The 24,888-nt window shown below is 45.3% G+C and overlaps 1 protein-coding gene across 1 annotated transcript in view; it reads right to left on the minus strand.

Annotated features, from left to right (window-relative positions):
* Positions 1-24,007, minus strand: part of LOC127224012 (core histone macro-H2A.2) — a 42,396-nt gene extending 18,389 nt beyond the window's left edge. Inside the window, exons 1-2 of the mRNA XM_051186760.1 lie at positions 23,860-24,007; positions 4,056-4,286 (exon numbers count right to left, since the gene is read on the minus strand). Coding sequence (XP_051042717.1) covers positions 4,056-4,227 — 172 coding nt within the window. The 5' untranslated portion in view covers positions 4,228-4,286; positions 23,860-24,007. The remainder of the gene's footprint in view (positions 1-4,055; positions 4,287-23,859) is intronic.
* Between the last annotated feature and the right edge of the window lie 881 nt (positions 24,008-24,888).

The following is a 24,888-nucleotide window of genomic DNA, read 5'->3' on the forward strand; positions in this document are numbered from 1 at the left end:
ATTGGAATATACTTACATAAATACATACATGAATACAAATAAAAAACAAACCCTTTTAAATACAAAACAAAAAAAAAATACAAGTGCAAATAAAAAAAATCTTTTCAAAAATGTGAATAAGTTTGGTGTGCCTGTTTACAAATCCCAGCACTTGGGTGGCTGAAGCAGAGAGAGCCCAAGTTCTAGGCTAGCCTGGGCTACATAGTGGGACTCAAACAAACAAGCAAACAAGAAGATGAAAAAATAAAAGAGTGAGTTTTAATGAGAAAGCTATTTACTAGAAAGCTGGAGGCAATGGGCCAACAAGCCTCACTGAAGAGGGAAGGAAAGGACAAGTGTGCTTGTACCAACGTTCCGTGAGAATGTGTGCTGACAAGTCTCTGTGTTTTGAAGGATTCTGCTGTGCAATGGCACAGAAACTCATGCCTCGAATGAACAGGGAATTCTGCATATGTCTTTGCAATCAACCAAATTTTAAATAGAATAGCCCACAAAGTTGCCATCTTCTAGAAAACCGACGGCAATGGTTGAAACTTGGCATAAGCATGCTACATTAGCCAGGCAGATGTGATTAACAAAAACACTAGAATGAAACAAACACCAGAGTTAAACATTTATATGGCATTTCCAGAATAGAAAGCACTAATGAGCTGCACATTCTTCTCATGCCTTTCCTGGAATACTCAGCAACGGCTGCGTTTACTAACAGTTCACTGACACAGTGACCACAGTGTGTGTGTGGTGTGTTCATGCCTGTGGAGGCCAAAGGTTGACTCCGGGGTCATACTCTTTTTTTTTTTTTTTTGGTTTTCTGAGACAACGTTGCTCTACATAACAGTCCTGGCTGTCCTGGAACTCACTCTGCAGGCCAGGATGGCCTCAAACTCAGAGATCCTCCTGCCTCTGCCTCCCAAGTGCTGGGATTAAAGATGTGTGCACCCAGTTCAGCCATCCTGTATTTTTTTTTATAACAACACTTTTTTAAAAATTATTTTTAACTTTACATACCAATCCCAGTTTCCCCTCCCTCTCCTTTATCCTGCTCCCCCATCTTATTCATTCCTCATAGGGGGCCTTCCTTGGGGAGTCAACATAGTCTGGCATACCAAGTTGAGGGAGGACCAAGCCCCTACCCATGTATCAAGACTGCAAGGTATCTCATCATAGGGAGTGGTTTCCAAAGAAGCCAGTTCATGTCCCCAGGATAAGTCCTGGTGCCACTGTTAGCACCCCCACAACAGATCAAGCCATATAACTGTCACCCACATTCAGAGGGTCTAGTTCAGTCTCCCACACGTGTCCTAGCTGCCAGTCCATAGTCCATGAGCTCCCACTAGCTTGGGTCAGCCATCTCTGTGGTTTTCCCATCATGCTTTTGACTTCTCATGCTCATATGATCCCTCCACCCTCTTCAACTGAACTCCAGGAGCTCAGCGCAGTGCTTGGCTGTGGGTCACTGCATCTGCTTCCATCAGTTACTGGATGTAGGTTCTATGACGACAATTAGGGTAGTCACCAATTTGATTAAAGGGGAAGGCTGGTTCACACACCCTCTCCCACCATTGCTACGAGTATTAGCTGGGGTCATTCTTGTGGATTCTTCAGAATTTCTCTAGCACCAAGTTTCTCCTTAACGCCACAATGGTTCCTCTATCAAGATATCTCTTTCATTTCTCTCCCCCTCCATCCCTCCCCTAACTCAGTCTTCTTGATCCCTCATGTTTCCATCCCTCATCCCTTCTCTTCTACTCCCCTGCCCAGCTCTCAGTTTACCCAGGAGATCTTAACTGCTTTCTCTTCCTGGGCCCTCTTAGGGTTCCCCTTTTTTATACCATGCTTTTTAGAGTCTTTAACTGAAATGAGAGCTTGCTCTTTTGGCTAGCCTGGCTGGCCAGTGAGCTTTGGGGACTCCCTCCCTCCCAGTGTTGGGGTTATAAGCCATGCATGGCTTTTGAATGGGTGTTGGGCTACTAACTCAGTCCCTCATGCTTGCATAGCAAGCACATTAGTTACTAAGACATCTCATCAGCCCCATGACCTCATTTGCTGAATTAAAGATTGGGGCATTGTAGTATAAGAAGTATGAACACAAGCTGGGCAAGTGGTGGCACATGCCTTTAATCCCAGCCCAAGGCAAAGGCAGGAGGATCTCTGTGAGTTCAAGGCCAGTCTGGTCTAAAAAGCTATACAGAGAAACCCTGTCTTGAAAAAAACCAAAGAAATATGCACACACCAGTGGGTCAGAGGGGACAGATATTTTGAAATTACTACCGTATTAGGCTAATTAGTATGTGGCTTCAGGGTGATGCCACCTTTATTTCTCTTAAAAATTACATGTAGCTCTGGCTGCCCTGGCACTCAGTAGGTAGACCAGGCTAGTCTAAAACTCATAGAAATCCATCGCCTCTTGAGTGCTTAGAGTGCTGAGGTTAGAGAGGCCAGAAGGTTACTTTTCAACTGGGCAAAATTTTCATGGCACTTATCTTTGTTGTGTGGGAGGGGGGAGTGACAAACTGTGACATTGTAAAGGGACTAATCCCACTTAGTTATCTATACTTTTGTATGTTTGACTTGCATAGATATCTTTTGCTTGTTTTTGAGACAGGGTTTCTCTGTGTAGCCCTGGCTGTCCTGGAACTGCTCTGTAGACTAGGCTGGCCTCAGAGATCCTACTACTTCTGCCTCGCAAGTTCTGGGATTAAAGGAGTGTGCTACCATACCTGGCCACTACATACATATTTCTTTTTCTTTGTTTTGGATTTTTCTTTTCTTTTCTTTCTGTCTTCCTTCCTTCCTTTCCTTTTTTTTTTTTTTTTTTTTTTTTTTTTTTTTTTTTTTTTTTTTTTTTTGAGTCAAGGTTTCTCTGTGTAGCTTTGTAGACCAGGCTGGCCTTGAACTCACAGAGATCAGCCTGTTTCTGTCTCTTGAGTGCTGGGATTAAAGGCATGCGCCACCACTGCCCAGCTTATATATTTCTTAAAAGGCAGCCATACCATTGTTCAGTTTTAATTCGGTTGAATACACAAAGAAAATGTAAATGTCAAGTGGAATTAATAACAAGCATCTCACTTAATGGGTGCAGTGGCATACAACTGTAATCCCAGCACTGAGGAAGCTGAGGCAGGAGGATTGAATGGAGTGTGAAGCCAGCTTGGTGAAATAGTGAGTTCCAGGCCAGCCTGCACAACAGAATCCTGGTTCAAAACTAAAACTCCTCTCTTCTTGGGGCTAGGGACATGGCTCAATAGGTATAGTAATCATCACACAAACATGATGATCTGAGGTTGTGTTCATGTGTGTGTTTGTGTGTGTGTGTGTGTGTGTGTGTGTGTGTGTGTGTGTGTAGGGCCAAAAGGTCAATCTCAGATGTCACTCTTTAGGGCTATCCACCTCATTTTTGAGACAGGTTCTCTCACCTGGAATTTACTGATCGGCAACGTTGACTAGCCAGCAAGCCCCAAGGATACACTGGTTTATCCTTCTCCTGTGCCAGGATTTCAAGCATGTGGCACTGTGCCCAGTTTTTACATGAGTTCTGGGGATCAAACAACTCAGGTTCTCATGAATGTATGGCAAGCACTTTACTAACTGAGCCATCTCCCCAAGCCTTTTACTTTAAATATACCAAAACCAAACCAAACGAAACAAAACAAAACAAAACAAACAAACAAACAACCCCTACCCCCAGGGACTTAATGAGCAATCTGCAATGTTAAGAACCCTCTCCCTTTACCAGAATACTCTCTGCACTTTCTCTTGTGAGCTGAGACAGTTGTGTATAGTGTTTGCTAATGTAAGCTACACTTTGCTTGGCAGATATAGAAGAGCAGCTTTAATGTGGGCTCTCTGTCCTATGTGAACCAACTTCCCCAAACCCTTTCTCCTTCCCAAAAGCCTTCAGAAGCTGACCTTAGCCAAGAAGGCCAGGGAAAGCCCTATCATCACCTGCAGCATCCTTGAGCCAGTAACTGAGTGACCCACAGCATCCTACCCAAACGTGAAGGGTCCCACAGGGTAGGGACCTCACTGTGAGGTTCCCTACACACTGGAATTACCTGCTAGGTACTCAATGACAGCTGCCATGTAGACGGGTGCACCGACGCTGATCCGGTACTTGAATGTCCCTTTTTTCAGGTAACGCATCAGCCGACCTACTGGAAAGATGACACCGGCCCTGGCTGACCGGGACAGCTTGGACATTTTCTTCTTCCCACTCCGGCCTGACATCTTGCCTCAGTTTCCCTCTCAGCTTGCTGACACAGTGGCCTCCTGGCACTTACACAGTCCTAGAAAGGAAAAGAAGGCGGGATTGAGGCTGGCTGGAAACGTCAGGGGCACATTAGTGTGGCCGTAGGACATAATGTGACATGTTTGGCTGCCAGCACAAAAAGCTGAAGGCATGAGCTGGGCAGGGCCTCTGAAAGGCATCTGCAGCCCCCACACACATATTCATCCCCATGGACAGCCCTGAGCATCAGAGGCCCAAGGAAGCTGTCACTAACGTGGGAAGTTACACTCCTGTGCCCAGCTGTGCAGTGATGGCCAAGATGTCATTTCCTTGTCCCCAGAACTTGTGGGTGTTGCTCTGCAGGAAAAGGGATTTTGCAGACATGATTAAAGCTTTTTTAAAAGTACAGATTCTCATATACTCAAGATTAGTTGTGAATTCCCCATTCTATTGCCGCCACTTCCTACATGTTGAGATGACGAGTGCTGCCATTCCTGGCTCCATAGCTTTGTTGTTTTGTTTAAAAGACAGTCTCACTATGTAGACCAGGCTAGTCTTGAACTTACAGAGATCCACCTGCCAATTTCCTCAGTTCTGGGACTAAAGGTATGCACCACCCTGGCTGGCCATAGGTTTTCTGTTTGTTTTGTTTTGTTTTTGAGACAGGGTCTTTCTATGGCTTTGGAAGCTGTCCTGGAGCTAGCTCTTATAGACCAGGCTGGTCTTGAACTCACAAAGATCCATCTACCTCTGCCTCCCAAGTGCTGAGATTAAAGGCGTGTGCCGCCACCTACACATGTTTCTCCAAAGGAAGCACTTCAGCTTCTCTAAAGCAGTTTTTCCTTTGTCCAGGATCTCAGGTAGCCCAGGCTGGCCTGGAATTTAATATATAGTTGAGGATGATATTGAACCTCTGAGTTTCTTGCCTCTATCTCCTGAGGGCTGGGATTATAGTCATGCACTACCATAGCAAGTTTATGTGGTGTTGGGGATCAAACCCAGATCTTCATGCATACTAGGCAAGCTCTCCACCAATGGAGCTACAGCCCCAACCCAAGAAACCCTTCAGGAAGGGCAGTATTAATGGAATATGATGCTGTCTGGCAATCAGACAGTAAACAGAAAGCCACAGCACAACAAAAGGCTTCTGCTTTTGGGATGGAGAATCCAGGATGATTTGGGGGAGATATCTGAAGTCAGCACAGAGAGGTGGGTTCTGTGTAATACACCAATAATAACTCACCAACACATTGTCTCTTATGGAAGCCATGTTCTGAGCAAAGAGAAAACAACTATAGCATCCTGGACACAGTCTTGCTACTGTTGTTGTTTTGAGACAGGGTGCCTCTATATATCCCTGGCCATCCTGAATTTACTATGTGGATTAGGTTGGCCCGGACATAGTCTTTCTAAGGCTAAAAATAATTGTTAAAGGGGTGGGTTGATCTTGAGCTGTTGGGTAGGGAATATTGTGACCAAAAAAAAAATCATATACTATTTATAACTGTCTTGGTTAGGGTTTCAATTGCTGTGATGACACATCATGACCACAGCAACTTTTATAAAGGAAAACATTTAACTTGGGTAGCTTACAGTTTCAGAGGTTTATGTTATCATCATGGTGGGAAACATGGTGGCATACAGGCAGGCATAGTGCTGGAGAAGAAGCTGAGAGTTCTACATCTTGATGTGAAGGCAACAGGAAATGAATTGTGACACTGGGCATAGCTTGAGCACAAGAGACTTCAAATCCATCCCCACAGTGACACACTTTCTCCAACAAGGTCACGCACACTCCACCAAGACCACACCTCTTAATAGACAACTCCTCCATTTGGGGGCTATTTTCTTTTATACCACCACAATAACTTATATGTTTACATTATAATATGTTTAACATATTGTAATTATTGCATATAATAATAAATAATTATGGAGTAGTAAGTGAAATACACAGGACAAATAGGAGCAGAGTGAAGTCATAGACATTTCTAGGAAATGAGTCAAAACTCTACTCCAGGTGTCAGCATTTTCTTGTTGACAGAAAATGAGAAAGTCAAAATTAACTGAAATTGTTTGTGCCCACTGAGACAATGGCTCACATTTCCATGAAACTGCCTTAGCTGCAGCCCATGTGACAATGAGAAAGCCAAAGAAGGATCAGCTGTTGGAAGACACCCAAGTAGGGTGACTGAACCTGGCACGGACATTTTCTTTTTATTTATTTTGTTGTGTGTGTACATATGTGTGTCTGATAGTATCTGTGTGTATGAATGAGTGTATGCATGCATGCATGTGTTGGATAATTTTATGTCAACTTGACAAGCTAGAGTCATCTGAGAGAAGAAAACCCCAACTGAGAAAAGGCCTCCCTAAAACAGGGCTGCAGGCAAGCCTGTAGAGCATTTTCTTAATTTGTGATTGATGGGGGAAGGCCACCCCTGGGCTGGTGTCCTGGGTTCTATACGAAAGCAGGCTGAGCAAGCCAGGGAACAAGCCAGTAAGCAGCATCCCTCCGTGGCCTCTGCATCAGCTCCTGCCTACAGGTTCCTGCCCTGCATGAGTTCCTGTCCTGACTTCCTTCAGTGATGGACTACAGTGTGTAAGTGTAAGCGTAATACACCCTTTCCTCCACAATTTGCTTTTGGTCATGGTGTTTCATAGCAGTAACTGAAACCCTAACAAAGATAGTATGTGTATATCTATGTGTACATAAGTATGTGTGTAAGTATGTATGTATGTGTATAGAGGACAAATATAGGAAGTTGACTTTCTCCTGCCATCATGTGAGTCCTGGGAATTGAACTCAGGTCATCAGGATTAACAGCACCTGCCTTTACATACTGTGTCCTCTTGCTGGTTTTAGTTTCTTATAGTATCCTATAGTCTGTTATGACTGAGGTGTTTTACACATAAACTATGGAATTAAGAGTGATCAGTACTAAATGAGACATTTCCTTCTTTTCTCTCTTTTTTCTTTCCTTTTTTATTGTTTGTTTTATGTGTAGACATGTTTAGCCTTATGCATACAGAGGCCAGAAGACAATGTTGGATCCTATGAGACTACAGTTACAGACAGCTAAGAACTACTATGTGGGGGCTGTGGAATGATCTCCAGGCCTCTGGAGGAACAGCCTGTGCTCCTAACTGCTGAACCATCTCTCTAGCCCCTCCCCTTTCTGTATTTGAAATGGGACATCTCTCTCACCCCTCTCCCACCCACTCCAAGGCCCAGAGAAAACCACACAAGAGCTGGAGGGTGGAGAGGAACACTACAAAACGAGGTCCTCTGGATATGACATAGCCATTACAACCAGGAACACACAGCAGCTGCCATTACCTGAACAAATTTGCACACTGCATACAAGATGTGAGAGCAGGGGGGACTAGTGGGGAAGGAGAGAGGGGTTGGCAGAAATGGAAGGGGTGTGAGAGAGAGTAATGGAGTGAATATGACCACAATCCATTCTACACATTCACGAGATCGTAAAAAACAAAACAAACAAACAAACAAAAAACCCAAAAACCAACCCTCTAAAAACCTGTGGAGGTAGGCCTTTTCTTTGTTTTGTAAAACAAGTCTTACCATGAAGTCTAGGCTGACCTAGGACTCACTGTGTAGCTCAGGTTAGCCTTGAACTTGAGGTCATCCTCCTGTCTTAGCTTTCCAAACGCTAGGATGATAGGGGTGAACCTTCACACCCACGCAGTGTATCACTGGCTGCTCTTTCGAAGGACCTAGGTTTAACTTCTAGCAGTTAGGCAGTCAACAACCATATGTAACTCTAATTCCAGAGGATCCAACATCCTCTTCTAGCCTCCATGGACACTGTATGCAAATGACACACAGATATACATGTAAGTAAAATACCCCATATGCTCAGAAATATATCACAGGCTGGCTTGGAACTTCCTATGGAGTCCAAGCTAACCTTGAACTTATGATCCTCCTGCTTCTGCCTCCCCATGGCTTAGATAATAACAGGTGCCATTAGGTTCAACTCAAACATGGTTCTTGGCACACACCATCCCTGAATTGAATGAAGTGGGTTTGGGGTATTTTATTATGTAATTCACCTATGTTATTTTTACATGTTTATATGTCCATACTGCTTTCCTATTTTATGTCACTTTGCCACCAAAGGATATTGGTATTCTTCAGTGGAATGTAAGCAAGAATGGCCCTAGGATATCATCTCTGAAGGTAAGACATAGGAATAAGATGATGTCCAGTGTTGAAAATGTCCATGATTTCTGTGTTTGTGCTGTCTGAAGCTGCTGACCTCTCCCGTATCTTGTGACTGTGCTCTGTCCCTGAGGAAGCCAAAACTGCAGACTGGAAGTATGAACATCAAATTGAGTGGAGAGGTCAGGAGCCAGGAAATGCAAGGAGCACCAGCTATCACTAGCACTGTCCTAAGTGTCAGGGGACTCACAGCAATGTTAAATATCCCTGTCATCTCACTGTGCTTGTGTAAAGTCAGCGGGCTCATGGTGCAGAGGAAAGAGCCCAGAGGGGGAGCAGGAGCCTTTATGTCCTGTGCTATCCACTCGGGCTGCTGGGGCTCCCTCTGTGCATCAGGGCAGGTGGCTGGTGAGCCTTATCGTCTTTCTCTCACACATTCTCAGTTTTCTAAAATATACCTTCAAATTGTTTTGGTCAAGAAGCTTAACCTCTAGATGAAGTCAGTTCTAAAGAGTTCAGAGAGGTTGACGGTGGAGGTTCATACCTGTAATACCAGCTCTCTGGAGTGCAAGCAGGAAGATTAGGAATTTAAGCTCAACTTTATTCGTGTGTGTGTGTGTGTGTGTGTGTGTGTGTGTGTGTGTGTACATACATACATACATACATACATACATACATACATACATTCATACATATTCAAAGTTCAAAGCTGGCCTGGGCTACATGAAACCCTGTCTCAAAAAAACAAACAAACAAAACAAAAAAAAAAAAAAAAAAAAAAAAAAAACCAACCCTCCAAACAAATACACAAACAAGCTGCTAAACAAAACTATACCCCTCCAATCAGTTCAGGGTCAGTTCAGGTTTACAAAAATGCACAGTGAACCCACTAAGCCAATTACACGCTTTTTTAGTCACTGGAACATGAACCCCCACCCTGCTCCACTCCCAGGGGTTAGTAAGTGGGGTTGCCAAGGAAACCACCTGAAAGGTCCACCACTGTGTAAACATGTCCCTGTGCTAAATGGCATATGCTCTGTGCTAAATTGACAGGAGCAACCACACACACACAGACACACACACACACACACACACACACAAACACACACCACAAACACATACACACACCCCTTTCTAACACAAACTAGAATAGTTAGGACTACCCAGGATGAATGTAGACAAGTCAGATCCTGCCCTAAAATGAGAAATTAGGACAGTAATAGCAACAAGCGACTTTAGGGGTGCTTAAAATATTTGCGACGACAAATTAGCTAGGTAAGGAAAATCAAAGTGAGATGCCACAGGGAAATTGGTTGTAAATTTCCAAGGCTTCTAAATGCTACGTCCTCCTGTAGCTTCAGGCTTCCTGTTAGTCACAGCCTGGCACAGAGCTGGGGAAGCAGGACCAGGTGAGGTCTGTCTGTGAAATGACCTTGGCCCTGAGACCAGAAAGTTCTTGGTGCTGGTGATCATACCTTCCCAGACAGGCCTGCTGCCTTCAAGCAGACAGGCACTTACCTGCAGGGTCCCTGAAATTTGCCAGCTCTGAGACACCCTGCCCATTGCTAGAACCCACAGGTGAAGTGAGGAGGGCTGCTGGGAGCTGGCAGGGTCCCAAGTCCACCAAGAAAGGAAGCTTCTCACCTCCTGACCCCTGGAGAGCCCCTGTACCCTTGGACCACCCCTCCCTAGGCTTATTTGTATTCTGCTGCTAGTCAGCAGAAATCGCCCTAACTTCTCCTTCACCAGGGTCTTTACTCTACTCTGTCTTGGAAGAGGGAGGAGTTCCAAGTCTGAGTGAGTTGTATATCCACGCTTGTGAACTTGAGCCTGGTGTGGATCTACGGTCTACAGCAGTGGTTCTCAACCTGTGGGTCATGACTACCCCCCCCCAACAAAGACCATTGGAAACACAGATATTTATACTACCATTCATAACAATAGCCAAATTACAGTTATGATGTAGCAACAAAAATAATTTTGTGGTTGGGGGTCACCATAGCATGAAACTGTACTAAAGGGTCGAAGCATTAGGAAGGGTGAGAAACAGTGGTCTAGGAAGAAAGACCCATCAGCAGAAGGACCCAATTCCATCTGACTACTAGTTATGTTTACCCTGGTTTACCATCTGCTCTCAAACAATTTGGCTTCCATCAGGCAGTGCTCAAGGATGACAATCTATTCTGTTTGTTTACATATTTGAAGCAAACACTGGCTGGCTGGAGCTCACTGTGTAATGACTTGGACCTCCCAGGGACCCCCTGGGGCCCCCATACTCCAGGCTGCACATGGGATGAACTTTAAGAAAGCTCTCACCTGCCTAGTTGGGCCTTAGCTGAAGGACAGGGCATATGATCTCTTTGCAATGGCCCTTTGGCCAGGAGAGTTGCAGTTACACCCAAGGGGAACCAGGAAATACCTGCCAGACTCTTAAAGAATACCAATGCGGCATGCTGGGAAGGGGGGGGGGTTGGAAGTCTGCTGCTCTAGAAGTCTGGTTTTGGCTGTTTTTTTTTTTTTAAGATTTATTTATTTATTACATATACAATGTACATGGTTCTGTCTGCATGTATTCCTGCAGGCCAGGAGAGTGCATCAGTTCCCATTACAAATGGTTGTGAGCCACCATGTGGTTGCTGGGAATTGAACTCAGAACCTTTGGAAGAGCAGCCAGTGCTCTTAACCGCTGAGCCATCTCTCCAACCCCCATATCAGATATTTTACATTATGATCCATAATGGTGGCAAAATTACAGTTATGAAGTAGCAATGAAATAATGTTATGGTTGGGGTCAGCACAATAGGAAGAGCTCCATTGAAGGGTCCCAGGGTTAGAGAAGCACTGTTGTAGATAAAACTACCAGGTGAAAGTGGATACATAAAGAGAACAAGGCTGGCAGCGTCCAGGCCTACTCCACCTCTTCAGAGCTTATGCAGTCCCCAAAAGGTGCACATGTCTTATCTGTCACTCATTGCAGTGAGGGCATACAGGCTTATTACATTCTTCTGACTCAGCCACTTAATAAGTGAAGTGGAACCAACAGGCATTTCTCCAGCAACAGTGGCCTTGCTGGGGCCTCTGGGAGCTACGCAAGTCTTGGATTCCTGTGTCTATCTCTTTGCCCACCAGCTTAAACATGTATAGATATGCCTTTGTGATTTTTTTCGACTTGACAGAGGTATATGCTAGATAGGTACATTTGGTAGAAATCGTATCTTTAATTGGGCATTTTCATCTTACATGCAAGCCATAATTCAGTTTGATGTTCTCCTGTGTTGTTGGACTGCAGTTTCAGTTTACCGTGTGGTCACAGGAGAGAAGGAACCAGTACTATACAGGTATTGTGCTGCAGGTGAACTCAATACTTTTCATACTTTCAACTTACTATAGGGCTATTGGAACATGACCAATTTGTAAGACACAAACACCTGTAGTTATGTCTCATTCAAGGTGCTAAGGATGGAAGCCAGGGTTGCAGGCATGCTAAGGGAGCACCCTACCACTGAACAACAAACGCCCTAGTCCCACAGCTTTGTTACATGCAGGTTTCTGTTTTAAAGACAGCTTATTTAATGTACATTACTATGTCATTAACATTGCCCTCATTGTCCGCAGTACTGTAACATGTGCCTCAACAAGGCTTGTATAATCAATGTGGATTATCCTCAGACATCTCACCACTGAGACTCCTCTTGGCCACAGACAGGGATCATTACAGAAAACAACCACCAATGAAAGTGAAGACTGTGGATCTCAGTTCCAATTCCTGCACTAAAGGTGGTGGTGCATACCTTTAGTCCCAGCACTTGGGAGGCAGAGGTAGGGTGATCTCTGTGAATTCAAGACCAGCCTGGTCTATAGAGTGAGTTCCAGCACAGCCCAGGCTACACAGAGAAACCTGTCTGAAAATACCATAAACAAACAAGCAAACAAACAAGCAATCCCTGAACCTAAGGCTCAGGGATCATTGTGCAATAGGGGGTGGAAAGAGGGTAAGAGTCAGAGGGCCAGGGAGCGTGCTGTGAGTTTGTGTCTCCTACAGATACCAGAAGTTATGCCCATGAAGTCTCATCAGCATGGCTAACTAACATGATCTAAACAAGGACAACACCAACAGACATCCCAAAGTGGAAGGCAGGAAGCTCATGAGGCCTCAACAGTAAAGAACCACAGACAACTAACGGATGCTGAGAGCAGAAGAAATGGTATTTCCCCAGGGAAGAGTCCAACAACTGGTTATCCAATACTAAGTGGTCTGCCATGAAAACATACATAGAGGAGACATTATACAGACTGAGTAGATTGCATTTATGCATGTAAAAATGCATATGCATACATATACTTATATTAACAACAATTAAAGAAAAAGAGCCCATGAATTTGAAAGAGAACAAGGTGAGGGGTTAATGAAATGGGATGGTTTAGAGGGGGAAAGGGAAAGGGAAAATGATGTAATTATAATCACAAGAAATAAAAAAAATTTTATTTATTTTATTAAAGGTGGTAATGCCTTTAGTCCCAGCAATTGGGAGGCAGAGGCAGGCAGATCTCTGTGAGTTCAAGGCCAACTTGGTCTACAAAGTGAGTTCCAGGACAGCCAGGTCTACACAGTGAAACCCTGTCTCAAAAAAACCAATCAATTAGCAAACAAACAAACAAAATGATAAAAATTATCTCACTCTCTTCACATGTCATTATTGTTCATTTGGAAGACAGCTGAATTCTGTTTCTTCACCAACATATTCATTTCTAAAGCTGATTTGCCAATGAGATTTGTTAAGTTCTTAAACAAAAAGGACACATTGTAATACCAACATTGGGAGGCGGAGGCAGGTTGGCTCCACAGTGAATTCTGAGCTACCCTGGGCTACCTGATAGCTGGGTGCCTGAGAGATGGCTCAGTGGCTAGAAGTGCCTGCCACAAAGCTTGACAACCCGAGTTCAATTTCTTTCATTTCCAGCACACAAATAAATAAGCATGTGATAAAACAGTTGTTAAAATCAGGAGAAGAAAAAAGAACCTCCGGTGCCCATGTAAATGACCATTTTTTTCAAAGCAGTTGCACTTCTTCCAAAGGTATTTACCATTTCTTTCTCTCTGTGTTACTTTAAATAAAAATTTTTATGTGTATGGGTGTTTTGTCTACATGTGTGTGCACCATGTGTATGTGCACCATGTGTATGCAGTACCCACAAGGGCCAGAAGAGAGTGTGAGAGCCCCTGGGACTGGAGTTACACACAACTTTAGTGAGCTGCTATTTGGGTGCTGGGGTTTGAGCCCATGTCCTCTGCAAGAGCAGCCAGTGCTCTTCACCATTGAGCCATCTCTCCAACCTCTTTATTTTGTTTCTTTTTGAGATAGGGTTTTGGGGTGTGTGTGTGTGTGTGTGTGTGTGTGTGTGTGTGTGTGTGTGTGTGTGTGTGTAAAGAACCCAGACAACTGGCGATACTGGGCAAATGCTCCATCAATGAGCATCTTCAGTATCCTTAGCTGGTGGCTTTTAAGAAGAGTGGAGGCAGGAGAGAGAAAGGGTGGGGCTGGATGCAGTCACTGCAGCCATTATGTCCCAGGTGATGTCTGTTTATGTGTCTACCCTATCTTGCCAAAGGACCTAGAATCCTGAGACCATTAATGTGTTCTTTTGACACCCTTTGCTTCCGAACTATACAAATCAAACACTCACCTGTGTTATCTGGAAGCAAGAAATAAGAAGTCGTATTGCTTTTTAGTGATGAAAATGAATTAAAGGAAAGAAAACCTTTAAATACTGTTTTTTGAGACATTTTCAAACACAAAGCTCCCAGTGTTGTCCCCAATGGATCAGTGGGCTGTGTTAAAATTCTGTTAGTACCTGTGGCACTTCCCTCCTCTGTGGTATTATGCTCTGGAATATTGTAGATTATAAATATTTATGAAAAAATGAAGCAGACACCACCACGAAGTATCTTTTCTCTGTCAGTTCAAAACTGTCCTCTGGGACAATCAAATGAGATGAAATAGCATTAAATGGAACATAAAGGAATTCAATATAAATATCTAACTATATGCAGAACTGCGTCTCAAAGGGCAGGAAACAGGAAGCAGAGACTCCTGACAGCTTCCCACCTAATAGAATTCCAACACATTTTGGTGTTGTACCTTGAGCACTGTATTAAGACAATAATAGTTTGTTAGCATTATTCTGTAGCTGTAAAAACCATTTTCAGTGATACTAGCTAAATCACTAGCTCTATTACACCTCCATTTAGGCACTCTGAGGGCTAGCCATTACTGCACAAGTAATACTTTCCACACCATTTTCTTCCAGGGCCATCTTTGAGTGACTAAGAACAGTCAATAATTTCATTGTTACATACATTAAAGTACAGTACCAACTTATCATGTAAAAAGCAACACTAAATGCAGTTTTATCAAAATGACAGGAGGATCTAGTTAACCAAATTAACCAACCATGAACATGAAAAGTAAGAATTAATCCAATTGATTTCAATTATACTATTGGAAAACAAATCACTCCCTTTTTAAAAATGCATTTTCATTCATGCCATGAAGCAGGAAGCTCATGCACTATTTGTAATTCAGAGGCAAAGAATTCGGGCCACCTGGGTCATTCCAGAAGACATCAGTCTTCAGAAGAGATGAGGCTTCATGTTGGTGAATTTTTGTGGAGGCCAGAAGTTAACGTCAGTCTTTTTTTCCAGGAGTTGTAGATCTTATTTTTTTGAGACCCACAGGGTCTCCTGGTCCAGGGCTCACCTATCTGACTGGCTGGCCAGCAAGCCCCAGGGATCCACTTGTCTACACCTCCTCAGCACAAGGATTGCATGCATACACCAGCAAGCCAACTGTTTCGTTGTTGTTGTTTTGTTTTAAAGATGTATGTATTTTATCTTATGTGTATATGTGTTTGGTTTGCATGTATGTCTATGCAATGTGTACATGCAGTGCCCATAGAGGCCACATGTGTTGGGTTCCCTAGAACTGGAGTCACAGGTAGTTATGAGCTGTCATGTGAATGCTGTGAATCAAACCTGGGGCCTCTGGAAGAGCAACAAGTGCTCTTAACCTCTGAGCCACCTCTCCAGTCCCAACCCTGGCTGTGTTTATGTGGGTTCTGGAGATTAAACTCAGGTCCTTGTGCTTGCATGGTAAGTACTTCACTCACTGAGCCATCTCCCCAGCAGCACACAGAGACTGTTAACACATTTTTCTTGTCTTTGTTGAACCCAAGTTATGGTTTTCTTAAAGAGAAAAGCAGAAGTTGTTACTCTGTTTATTTCTTCCCAGCTATCCATATGCTGTTTTAATATAAATACATTTGGCCTTTAATGGTACATTAAAGATGAAAATGAAAGACGGCCAGAGTTAAAAATGTACCTCAGAAGAAAGTCAACCAGAAAATGAGCTAGTTTGCCTTTTGGGTTTATTTGTTTATTATTAGTGTGTATTCAAGGGGGTATATGCCCTGGGAAGTCAAGAGAGAAGCTCTACAGTGTCTATTCTCTCCTTCCACTTTCACATGGGTTCGGAAAGGTCGGGGCATGAAGCTTGCAAAGGGTAAGTGCCTTTCCTCACTGAGCCATCTCACTAGACATGATAACAACAAACAAACAAAAACCCTCAGTGTGTTTAGCCTACCTACTGCTTGCCTTTTTGCTTTTTAAATGGGATTTGTCTGGGTTAACTGCCCAGTCTCCTCAAAATCTAATGGATTCCAACTAGTAATGGAGTTTCTTGCAAGCAGCATCCTTTGGGCTTCTCTAGGAAGGAGACTGGTGTTGTCTGAAAAAGGATAAGCTGCTCAGGGTTGGGGAGATGGTACTACCTGACCCACCAAGGCAGACACAGACACCTGACATCTGCTCTCTCACCAACAATCTGAACACACAGGCAGCAGCTATGGAGCCTCTCCACCACTCCTTTCCTACCCACACCTTGATACTCTTATTTTCCCTCAGGAGTAGCTGAGGCTTTTCTTTCTGTTGCAGCATTTTGTGCTGCTGGCAGGTGGCAGATTACAATATGTGCCCCTGCCCTCACTCTTGTAGTCCCCAAATGCTGGCACCAGTGAAGGTCTCACATTTCTTGTCACATCATTCCTTCTGCTACCTTATGGAGACCCAATGGTGGTTGAGCACTGGGCTATTTCTCACTGACCAGTACATTCTTTAGATAAACCCTCTGGCAAATCAGTAGATTCTTTAAATCTTGTCTTTGGCTTGCACAAAAGCTTGCAGGAACTCTCATAATAGGACAAGATGGGAGGGGGTTGTCTTGGCTGGTAGAGGAGTGAGGTACCTGGGAACTCTACGAGTTCTACCTGAAAATGTTGCACCTGCTGACCTCTGAGGCTTCCTCCAGAAAAGATGTTCCACAGAGACAGTGGACACAGGAGCCTGCCAGACCCTCACCGGTTACAATTGCTGACACCAGGGAAAGCTGATCACATCCAGGGAGCTTTCTTTTGAAGTCACTACCATGTTGCTTGTGATAATCAAAGAAAAGAAAAACTGGCCTGAAAAACAGACTTCATTGAGCATCAGAACAGTTTGGTCTTTACTCACTAGAACATGATACACCTTGTTGATCAGAAAACAGCTAAAGGAAACATTCTGTGTAGGGCAAAGGCTCACCTGACAAGCATGAGGACCAGAGCCTGTATTCCCAGTACCCATGTAAAAAGATGCATATCGTGAGTCTACACAATTGTAGCATGGGGAGGTAGAGACAGGAAGATCCTTGGTGCTCACTGACCACCCAGCCTAGCCTTTTCCTAAAAAATCAGATGGTAGGCTGGGTATGGCTACACAACAGCAGGGAAGGCAGACACAGTCAGATCTCTCTGAGTTTAAGAACAGCCTGGTCACCAAAGTGAGTCCCAGGCCAGGCAGGGCTACCTAGAGAGATCCTGTCTGAGAAAACAAAAACAAAACAAAGAGTCATGAGGCTGGGGTTGTAAAGGCACTTGATGCCAAGCCTGATGACCTGAATTCCATCTCTGGAGGCTACATGGTGGTAGGAGAGAATTGACTCCTGCAAGTTGATCTACGCATACAGGCACACACACACACACACACACACACACACACACACACACACACACACACGCATGCACTTGTGCAGACATATACCAAATAAATAGTTTTTAAAAAAGCTGGCCAAAACCAGGCGTTGGTGGTGCACAACTTTACCTTGGGAGGCAGAGGCATTCAGATCACTGTGAGTTCAAAGCCAGCCTGGTCTATAGATCGAGTTCCAGGACAGGCTCCAAAGCAATACAGAGAAACCCTGTCTCAAAAAACAAAACAAAACAAACAAAAAAAAGGTGGCCAACCTTTGGCTTCCACATATACACTCACATGTACACCTACAAACGTAATCATACATACATCATGTGTGCACACATACACAGAAGCCAGTTGATGGTAGACAGAGGAATACATGAATCAATTATCACTTGATTGAAATTCCAAGTGAATAACCCAGTTTGTAACTTTCCTGTGCTGATGGGGAATGTGCTGAATTATCCTGACATTAACATTTATAGCACCTATTGCAGAAGCTATTGGACTTGACCTCGTCGCTCTGTGGGCCACACCACTATTCAATTTTATGCTTTCTTGAGCAGCAAGGGTTGTGGAACATGTAAGTTACATTGTTCTATGCATACATCACTTACAGTAATGCCCAGCAAGCTCGGGCCTGGATTGAGGAAGAATCGGATTTGACCTTATTATGTTTTTGCCTAATTCTCATAGAAAGGACAAAACTTAGGCATCGGAACTTTCCCTCTAGAATGGTGTCTTATATACAGACACAACCCTCAAATCTTGAGGCAGACTGAGAGTTGTAACTATGGCAGGCAAGATGGCTTAATAGAGAAGGGTGCTTGCTGCCAAGCCACACAACCTGAGTATGATCCCTGGGACACACATGGGGGAAGGAGGGAAATGACTCCTGTAAACTGTCCTCTGTCTTCTGCGAGCATGTCCTCTATACACACAGCAGCACACATTTGTAGTAGCATGTGCACACCCACATACATAAATGTACACAATAAACAAATGCTAAAATTAAAAAAGACCAATTTAGTGACTCCCATGACATCAGGGATTAGCTGAAGTGTCAACCCCAGGCTGGTGGTCTGTGTGTACATTTCACACCTACTTATGTCAAAGCATGGGAATTTTGACTTGAATTACTTACTCCAGCCAAGGTCCAAATTGGCAATGCCAGTCAAATAAATCAGACAAAGTATGATGGATGTGGAGATGTATAAACGATGTGAGGGCTTCAGAGACACCACCAGATTTATCTCACTTAATACTCGATGACACACAGTTTAAAGCAGAGTGCGATGTGGCTCCATCCAATTCTCTTTATCTTTCATTTGTCACAGCAGGGGAGGAGTTTCCCGGCAGTGATGCAAATAAGTTTTATAAATAAAAATTTTCATACTTCAAAATAATCTGTATAAATCAGCATGGGATCACCGGAAAAGTACGAGCCCTCTTTAAAAAAAAAAAAAAAAAAAAAAAAAAAAAAACACGGCTAGAGAGTGCTGGCAGGCTTCCTGGGCTGGAGTCCCTTGGCACCTCCTCAGCCTTCGATTTCTTTTCTGCAGGGTAGGGATAGTAGCATCCACTATCCATGGTACCATGGTCAGAACTAAATACATTCATTCCCATCAGGTGCTGAGGATAGAACCTGGCTGGCAGTGCACACGCAGTCAACATGAACTTTGAAATTCCTGCATTTTAATTCTTACACTATTTACTTGTTTGTGTGCATGCATGTGTGCATGCGTGAGTGCATTCGTGGATGTACCACGATGTGCATTTAGAGTCCAGAAAATAACCTGCAGGACCTGGGTCTCCCCTTTCAGTATGAGATCAGTCAGGTCATCAGATTTGGCAGCAAGCTCCTTTGCCACTGAGCCTACTCGCTGGCCCTCGATATGACTTCTTTGATTTGTTTCCTCAAAAGATGCTATTACAAAAAATTTTAAATTACATGTATTTATTCATGAGTGTGTATGCATGTCAGTGTGTGTATGGGTTAGTGCATGCTGCAGTCTTTGTGTGGCAGTCAGATGGCAACTTTCAGGGGTCAGGAAAAGACCTCACCTGGAAGGCCCCACCCTCCAGTTCCTGGATTCCTTTCTTCTTCACTCCGTTTGTACTCTTGACATCACCTTGTAGAGTGCTAGGAACACAGCTGGCACTTAATAAGTATTCCTTAAGCGAGTGAATAATTTTAAAAAGCCACGTAAATGTTTTGCTTCAAAAGCATTTTTTAGAACCATCAAGATGGCCAGGTAGGGAATGGTGACTGCTGCAAAGCCTAAAGATCCAAGTTCTAGCCCCGGAACCTATAAGGAGGAGGAAGCTCAGGGAAACTGGCTCTTGAAAGTTGTCTTCCACCTGCCCCCACCCTTGCCAAGCACACACTGAATCATAGTACGAATACTTTTTAATCCTCTTATGAAAGAATTTTTAGGTTTCCTCTGTATTTTGTGAAATGAAGTATCTTTTCATATATCCATCTCCCCATCCAATTTAATTCTCAAGAGAAAGGTGCTTGCCTTCCAACTGTTGCTGAAAACACTACTCCAGGCTGGGGGTGTGGCTCAGCTGGTAAAGTTGCTTTCCTAGCATCCTGCAGCTCAGTACTGTACAAACGAGGTGTGGGGCTGCATGAATACACTGGGGACTTGGGAGGTAGAGGCAGGAGGATCAGGGGCTCAAGAACATTCTCTGCTCAATAGAGAGTTCAAGCTAGCCTACATGACACTGTCATGAAATAAAACAAACACCACCCACCCCTTTCTCCTCTTTTATTTCTCTCTTCCTCCTAAATTTCTCATGGACCTGTTTGAGAATCATTGTAGTGAAAAGCATTGTTAGTGTTTTTTAGCTCATCCTTCAATGGGAAGCTGATAGGCCTGGACTCAGCCTTGCTGGGATGACACAGAAAATCTTGATGAGATGAAGAGGTGAGGGAGCACTTCTTGCCTCACCACGCAACTGCTTCCATCCAATCCCACCACCTTCTCTAGGAAGCTCCTAGCCTTGCTCCTCCCCTCCAGCCTGAAATATTCCTTTAAAGACTAAGGTGTTTCATGGTTTTCGTATCTACTATCTTACACTAGTTGCATCTACCTGTCCAAGCAATCCACAAACTGCAATGTCAAAGTGAACAATGTCAAGTGTCACAATAGGCACCGCAGCTGTGAGCCAAAGCTCTTCATAGTCCTTCAAATACCGTCTTTACACTATCTACCTATTTACATGGCATTTTAATTTATAGAAATTTACAGTTTCATTGTGCATGCCCGCAATGTGCCCTTTGCTTCCTTTATTAATATCATGCCTTGGTGATCTGTGTGTGTGCTCTCTCTCTCTCTCTCTCTCTATTTAACTGCTGTCTTTTATCCCAGAACATAGATGTGTGAAGGATTCTGTAGGACTCCTTATTAGTGGCTGTTAAGGTGTTTTCACTGTTGAAACTACCAGAACTCTGCCATGAATGTCCCACACATCAAGCATACATAGCTGCTTCAGCAGGACATACACCAAGAAATGGAGTCCTAGGGAGATGACTCAGAGGTAAAGGTGCATGCTGTCAAGCCTGAGAAGTTGAGTTTGATCCCCAGGGCCCACATCATGGAAGAAGAGAACCAACTACAGTAAAGTTGCCCTCTCTCTGACCACCCCCCACTATAACAATATCCAAGGAAGAAACGAACTGCTACGTTACAGAATGTGCATATTATATATTTAGTAGTGCCAAGGTCAGGACTAGGGAGGTGGCTCCTTGGGTAAATGTTCTGGCCACAAAAAGCATGAGTTCAAATCCCTGAACCCACATCAAATCCTGACCAGTAGGAAGAGTATTTGCAATCCTAGTAGTTCTTCAGAGAAAGAGGAGGCAGAGTCAGACTTGCCAGAAGCACAAGGGCTAGCCTGGGGAGAGCCTGTCTCAAACACAGTGGAAGGCAATGGCTGACACCTGGTATTGTCCTCTGACCTCTATATGGGTACTACGGCACATGCATGCCCCTTCAGATACACAAACAAATGTAAACACACATACACATAATATTTTTTTAATATAGTGTCTAACTGCCATCCACATTGTCTTTATTGATGCTCACACCTCTGGGCAGTAGAAAGTAATACTTTTTACCTTGCATTGCCTGCATTTTACTTTAGCTTCCCCTAGACCTGAAGTGGGATGCTCACTGAGAGTGGGACCCTGGCATTCTTAAATCCGTGTTGCTCTCCTTGCTTGGATGTGTTTAAGAGTCTATGCTCAGTGAATGCTGACTGACTGATCACTAGCCATCCGGGTCTTTGGCTCATCTCTACAGCACACACTTTTCACCAAGACAGCAACTAACTTTGAGGTTATTTCTCATGAACAATAATAATAATAATAATAATAATAATAATAATAATAATAATTTAAGAGAATTCAGTTTTTTGCTCAGGCCTCTCTGTGGGTATTGATATCTTCCATTTAAAGCTGTCTGTGACAGAGTTCACCTCCTGCTTTCCTGGCAGGAGGCAGAGAAAACAGAGTTCAGTTGTCTCCGCTATAGTTAGCAGGGGGTCCCTCCCACTGGGGCACAGCAGACCACAGGCACCAAACAAGCCCTGGCAGCAAGGCAGAGTCTCTGGGGCCTTCTAGATCCCAGCTCTGAAACAGCAGAAACTGTAAGTCTCAGGCTGAGATTTCCTGAAGGCTAAGGATGAGTGGATCCAGGTGAGTCAGAACCAGTGTTACCATGGGACAAACTGCAGGAGAGGAAGGCAGTATTTTAAGAGGGAACCTGGATGCAGGAAAGAGATTTTGCTGATGTGAATTATTTTATTAAGATACAACTTCCTACAGAGAGATTCCAATATTTCAGTTCCTTCATTTCAACATTTCTGAAAACCTAAAGGCACAGTCGTGCAATCCTGGAGCTGAGCATTTGTTTGTGAGGGCTCTCCATGGTGTAGTGGCCAACTTTCAGTCTCACAGACAGAGTGGACTGGTAGGTATTACGAACCGTTTAATTTGTTGTGAGACAACATTAAGGGAAGATATTTTGCTCTGAATAATAACGTTTCCTTTCCCCCTTATCTACTGAATCGTTTTTTAAGTAGTGAGCCCAGTGAGGGTGCAATTGCATTCAACATAAACGCACGCAGCGTGACTACCACTCTGGATTGATCGCCCTGAGGCTCCGAGGGTGTGTGGCCTCCTGCTGTGAATTCCCCTGCTCACCTGGAGAACTGCTTTCCAGTCTAGGCTGGTTCCCACTGCGTCCCCCCAACAGGCAGCAACCCACACTTTGGTTTTCCAACCTCTTTCCACTAGCCCTTTTCACTCTTCACTCACCTACAGCCCAAAGGCTGCTGCTGCAATGGCCAGGCCTAAATCAGGCCCATCCGTGGCCCATTTCACTCCCAGGCACAATGAGCAACTCTCAGCTCCTGAAGAAGGAGGCTCAATTGGCCTTTGGGGGTTTTCAATGCCCCTTTGGCCATTGTTGAGAGGAACAAAGAGGGCAGGAGCTGAGGGCGCCCCCATGAGGAAAGGCGTGGAAAGACACTCTGGGGAGTTATCAGGAGGCTGGCAGGGCTGGGATGTGGAGCACCTGGATGGCGCTCTGGCAATTGGAGAGGCAGTGCTGACTCCAAGCCGCGGCAGCGGGTGCAGCCTTTTCATGATCTGACTTTGATTTCCCTCTTCTTGATATTATTAATATTATTGTTGTTATTTTCCCGCGCAAATTAAGCAGCTGGGACCGACTGGGCGAGCCGCGCAGAGGCCGCCATTTGCCGGTGGAAGCACTGAGCGCCCCGGAAAGGGAACCCGAGGGGAGTGCTCGGCCCCGCGTCCTCCTCCGCCGCGGCGCCCGCTGCATCCCGGCACCTCGCCCGCGACGCCCCGGCGCCTCCGCGTCCTCCTCTATTGTCAGCCCGCGCCCAGCCCCGCATTCCGGAGGCCCTGGTCGCGCGCCCTCGGCCCTGGCGAGCCTGAGTCCCCCGCCCGATCCCCTTGGCGCCCGGGCGCCTCCCTCCTCCCTCCCCTGCGCCCTGAGCTCCGCATCCTCGAAGCTCTGAGCTCCCGGCACCGCCACCCTGGCCGCTGGACCCCGCATCTCTGCACCCTCCCTGCCTGGCCCAGGATGCCCCAGCCCCTCGCCGACTGCGGGCATCGCGCGGCATCTTCAGCACCCCCACCCCCTTTATCTCCCGAGGAAGCAAGTTGAGCAAATCGATTTATTAATTTCTGTGGTAGAGGTGGGTCGGTGACCGGGGTGCGCCCGCAGGGCTGCAGGGGGAGGCGCCCTGGCTCCCTTCGGCCCCTGCACTGCCCGGGCACAGGGTTTTGTTTCCAGACCCCCGGCGCCCCCCGAAACAATGATGCCACGGGCATGGCGGGCTCACCTGGTGTTGCGCCGCGGGCTCCGGGCGCCCGGTGGCCTAGTGCGCGCCAATCCCCGGCCGCAGGTTCGGCCCGCGTGCCGCCGATGTTGGGCAGGACCCTGCCTTTCTTGGGGTTGTATCTGTGCGTGTCAATGGCGGCAAGCGGCAGTTCTCCGGGCCGCGGATAGTAGCGGGGGGAGGAGGAGGAGGGAGAAGGGATTGCTCCTTCTCCACATAACCACCTCTAGGAGGAGTCGCTCAGCCTCATCCCCCGCCAGCCCAGTCTCCGCGACGGGTCTGGGGGCTTTCGTGGGGCTTGATGAGCTATTGTCCGTCTGCAGTGGTCACGATGGAACCACCGGGCCTGCGCCTCGCGGAACTGTTGGCAGCGAGGACCTCGCTTCCCTAGAGCCCTGCACCGAGGCCTGTGGTCACCAGCCTCAGGCTCCCGCTAGCTCGACCCACCTTTGCTGGGAGAAGGAGGTGTGGGCGTTCATTTGCCCGTTATAGGCAAATGTTATAGGGTGAGAAGGTGAACACAAAAAAGCCCACCTTGGATGCAGCCCTGACCTGAAAATAATTACCAAACACATTACTGTGTTGCGCACGGCGGCCACAGGAACCGAGAATTTATACTTCTGCCTGTCCGCTGTTTATAAACGAGGACCGACTGAGAATCTGCTGTGTGGTGTTTGGAGGCACAGATGTGTTTGCTTCTTGGTTGATGAAGACCGTGTGCCCCAGCATCGTTTTTTAATTGGGTTGCTTTAATTTGCTGTCTCCCAACGGGTATTGAGGTTAGCACAAAGGTAATGTCGGAAGGAGCAGTTTTTCTTAGTTTCCAGAAAATTCATTGTGATGGCGGAGCTGTGGACAATATCAGGTGACTTTGGGCATATGTATCTACTTGGTCCCTGGTGGAACCATGGCTCTCTTTTATTCTGTGAAGCTTGTCAAGAGCACATGGCTCCCGGGCCAGTCACCATAAACATGTGTCCTCAGGTTTTTCCTGGATGGATCAGAGGCCTTAAGAGGCAGGCAACCTTTTGA

The sequence above is a fragment of the Phodopus roborovskii genome, unplaced genomic scaffold, assembly GCF_943737965.1.
Source record: "Phodopus roborovskii unplaced genomic scaffold, PHOROB, whole genome shotgun sequence".
In the NCBI taxonomy this organism is placed as follows: Eukaryota; Metazoa; Chordata; class Mammalia; order Rodentia; family Cricetidae; genus Phodopus; species Phodopus roborovskii.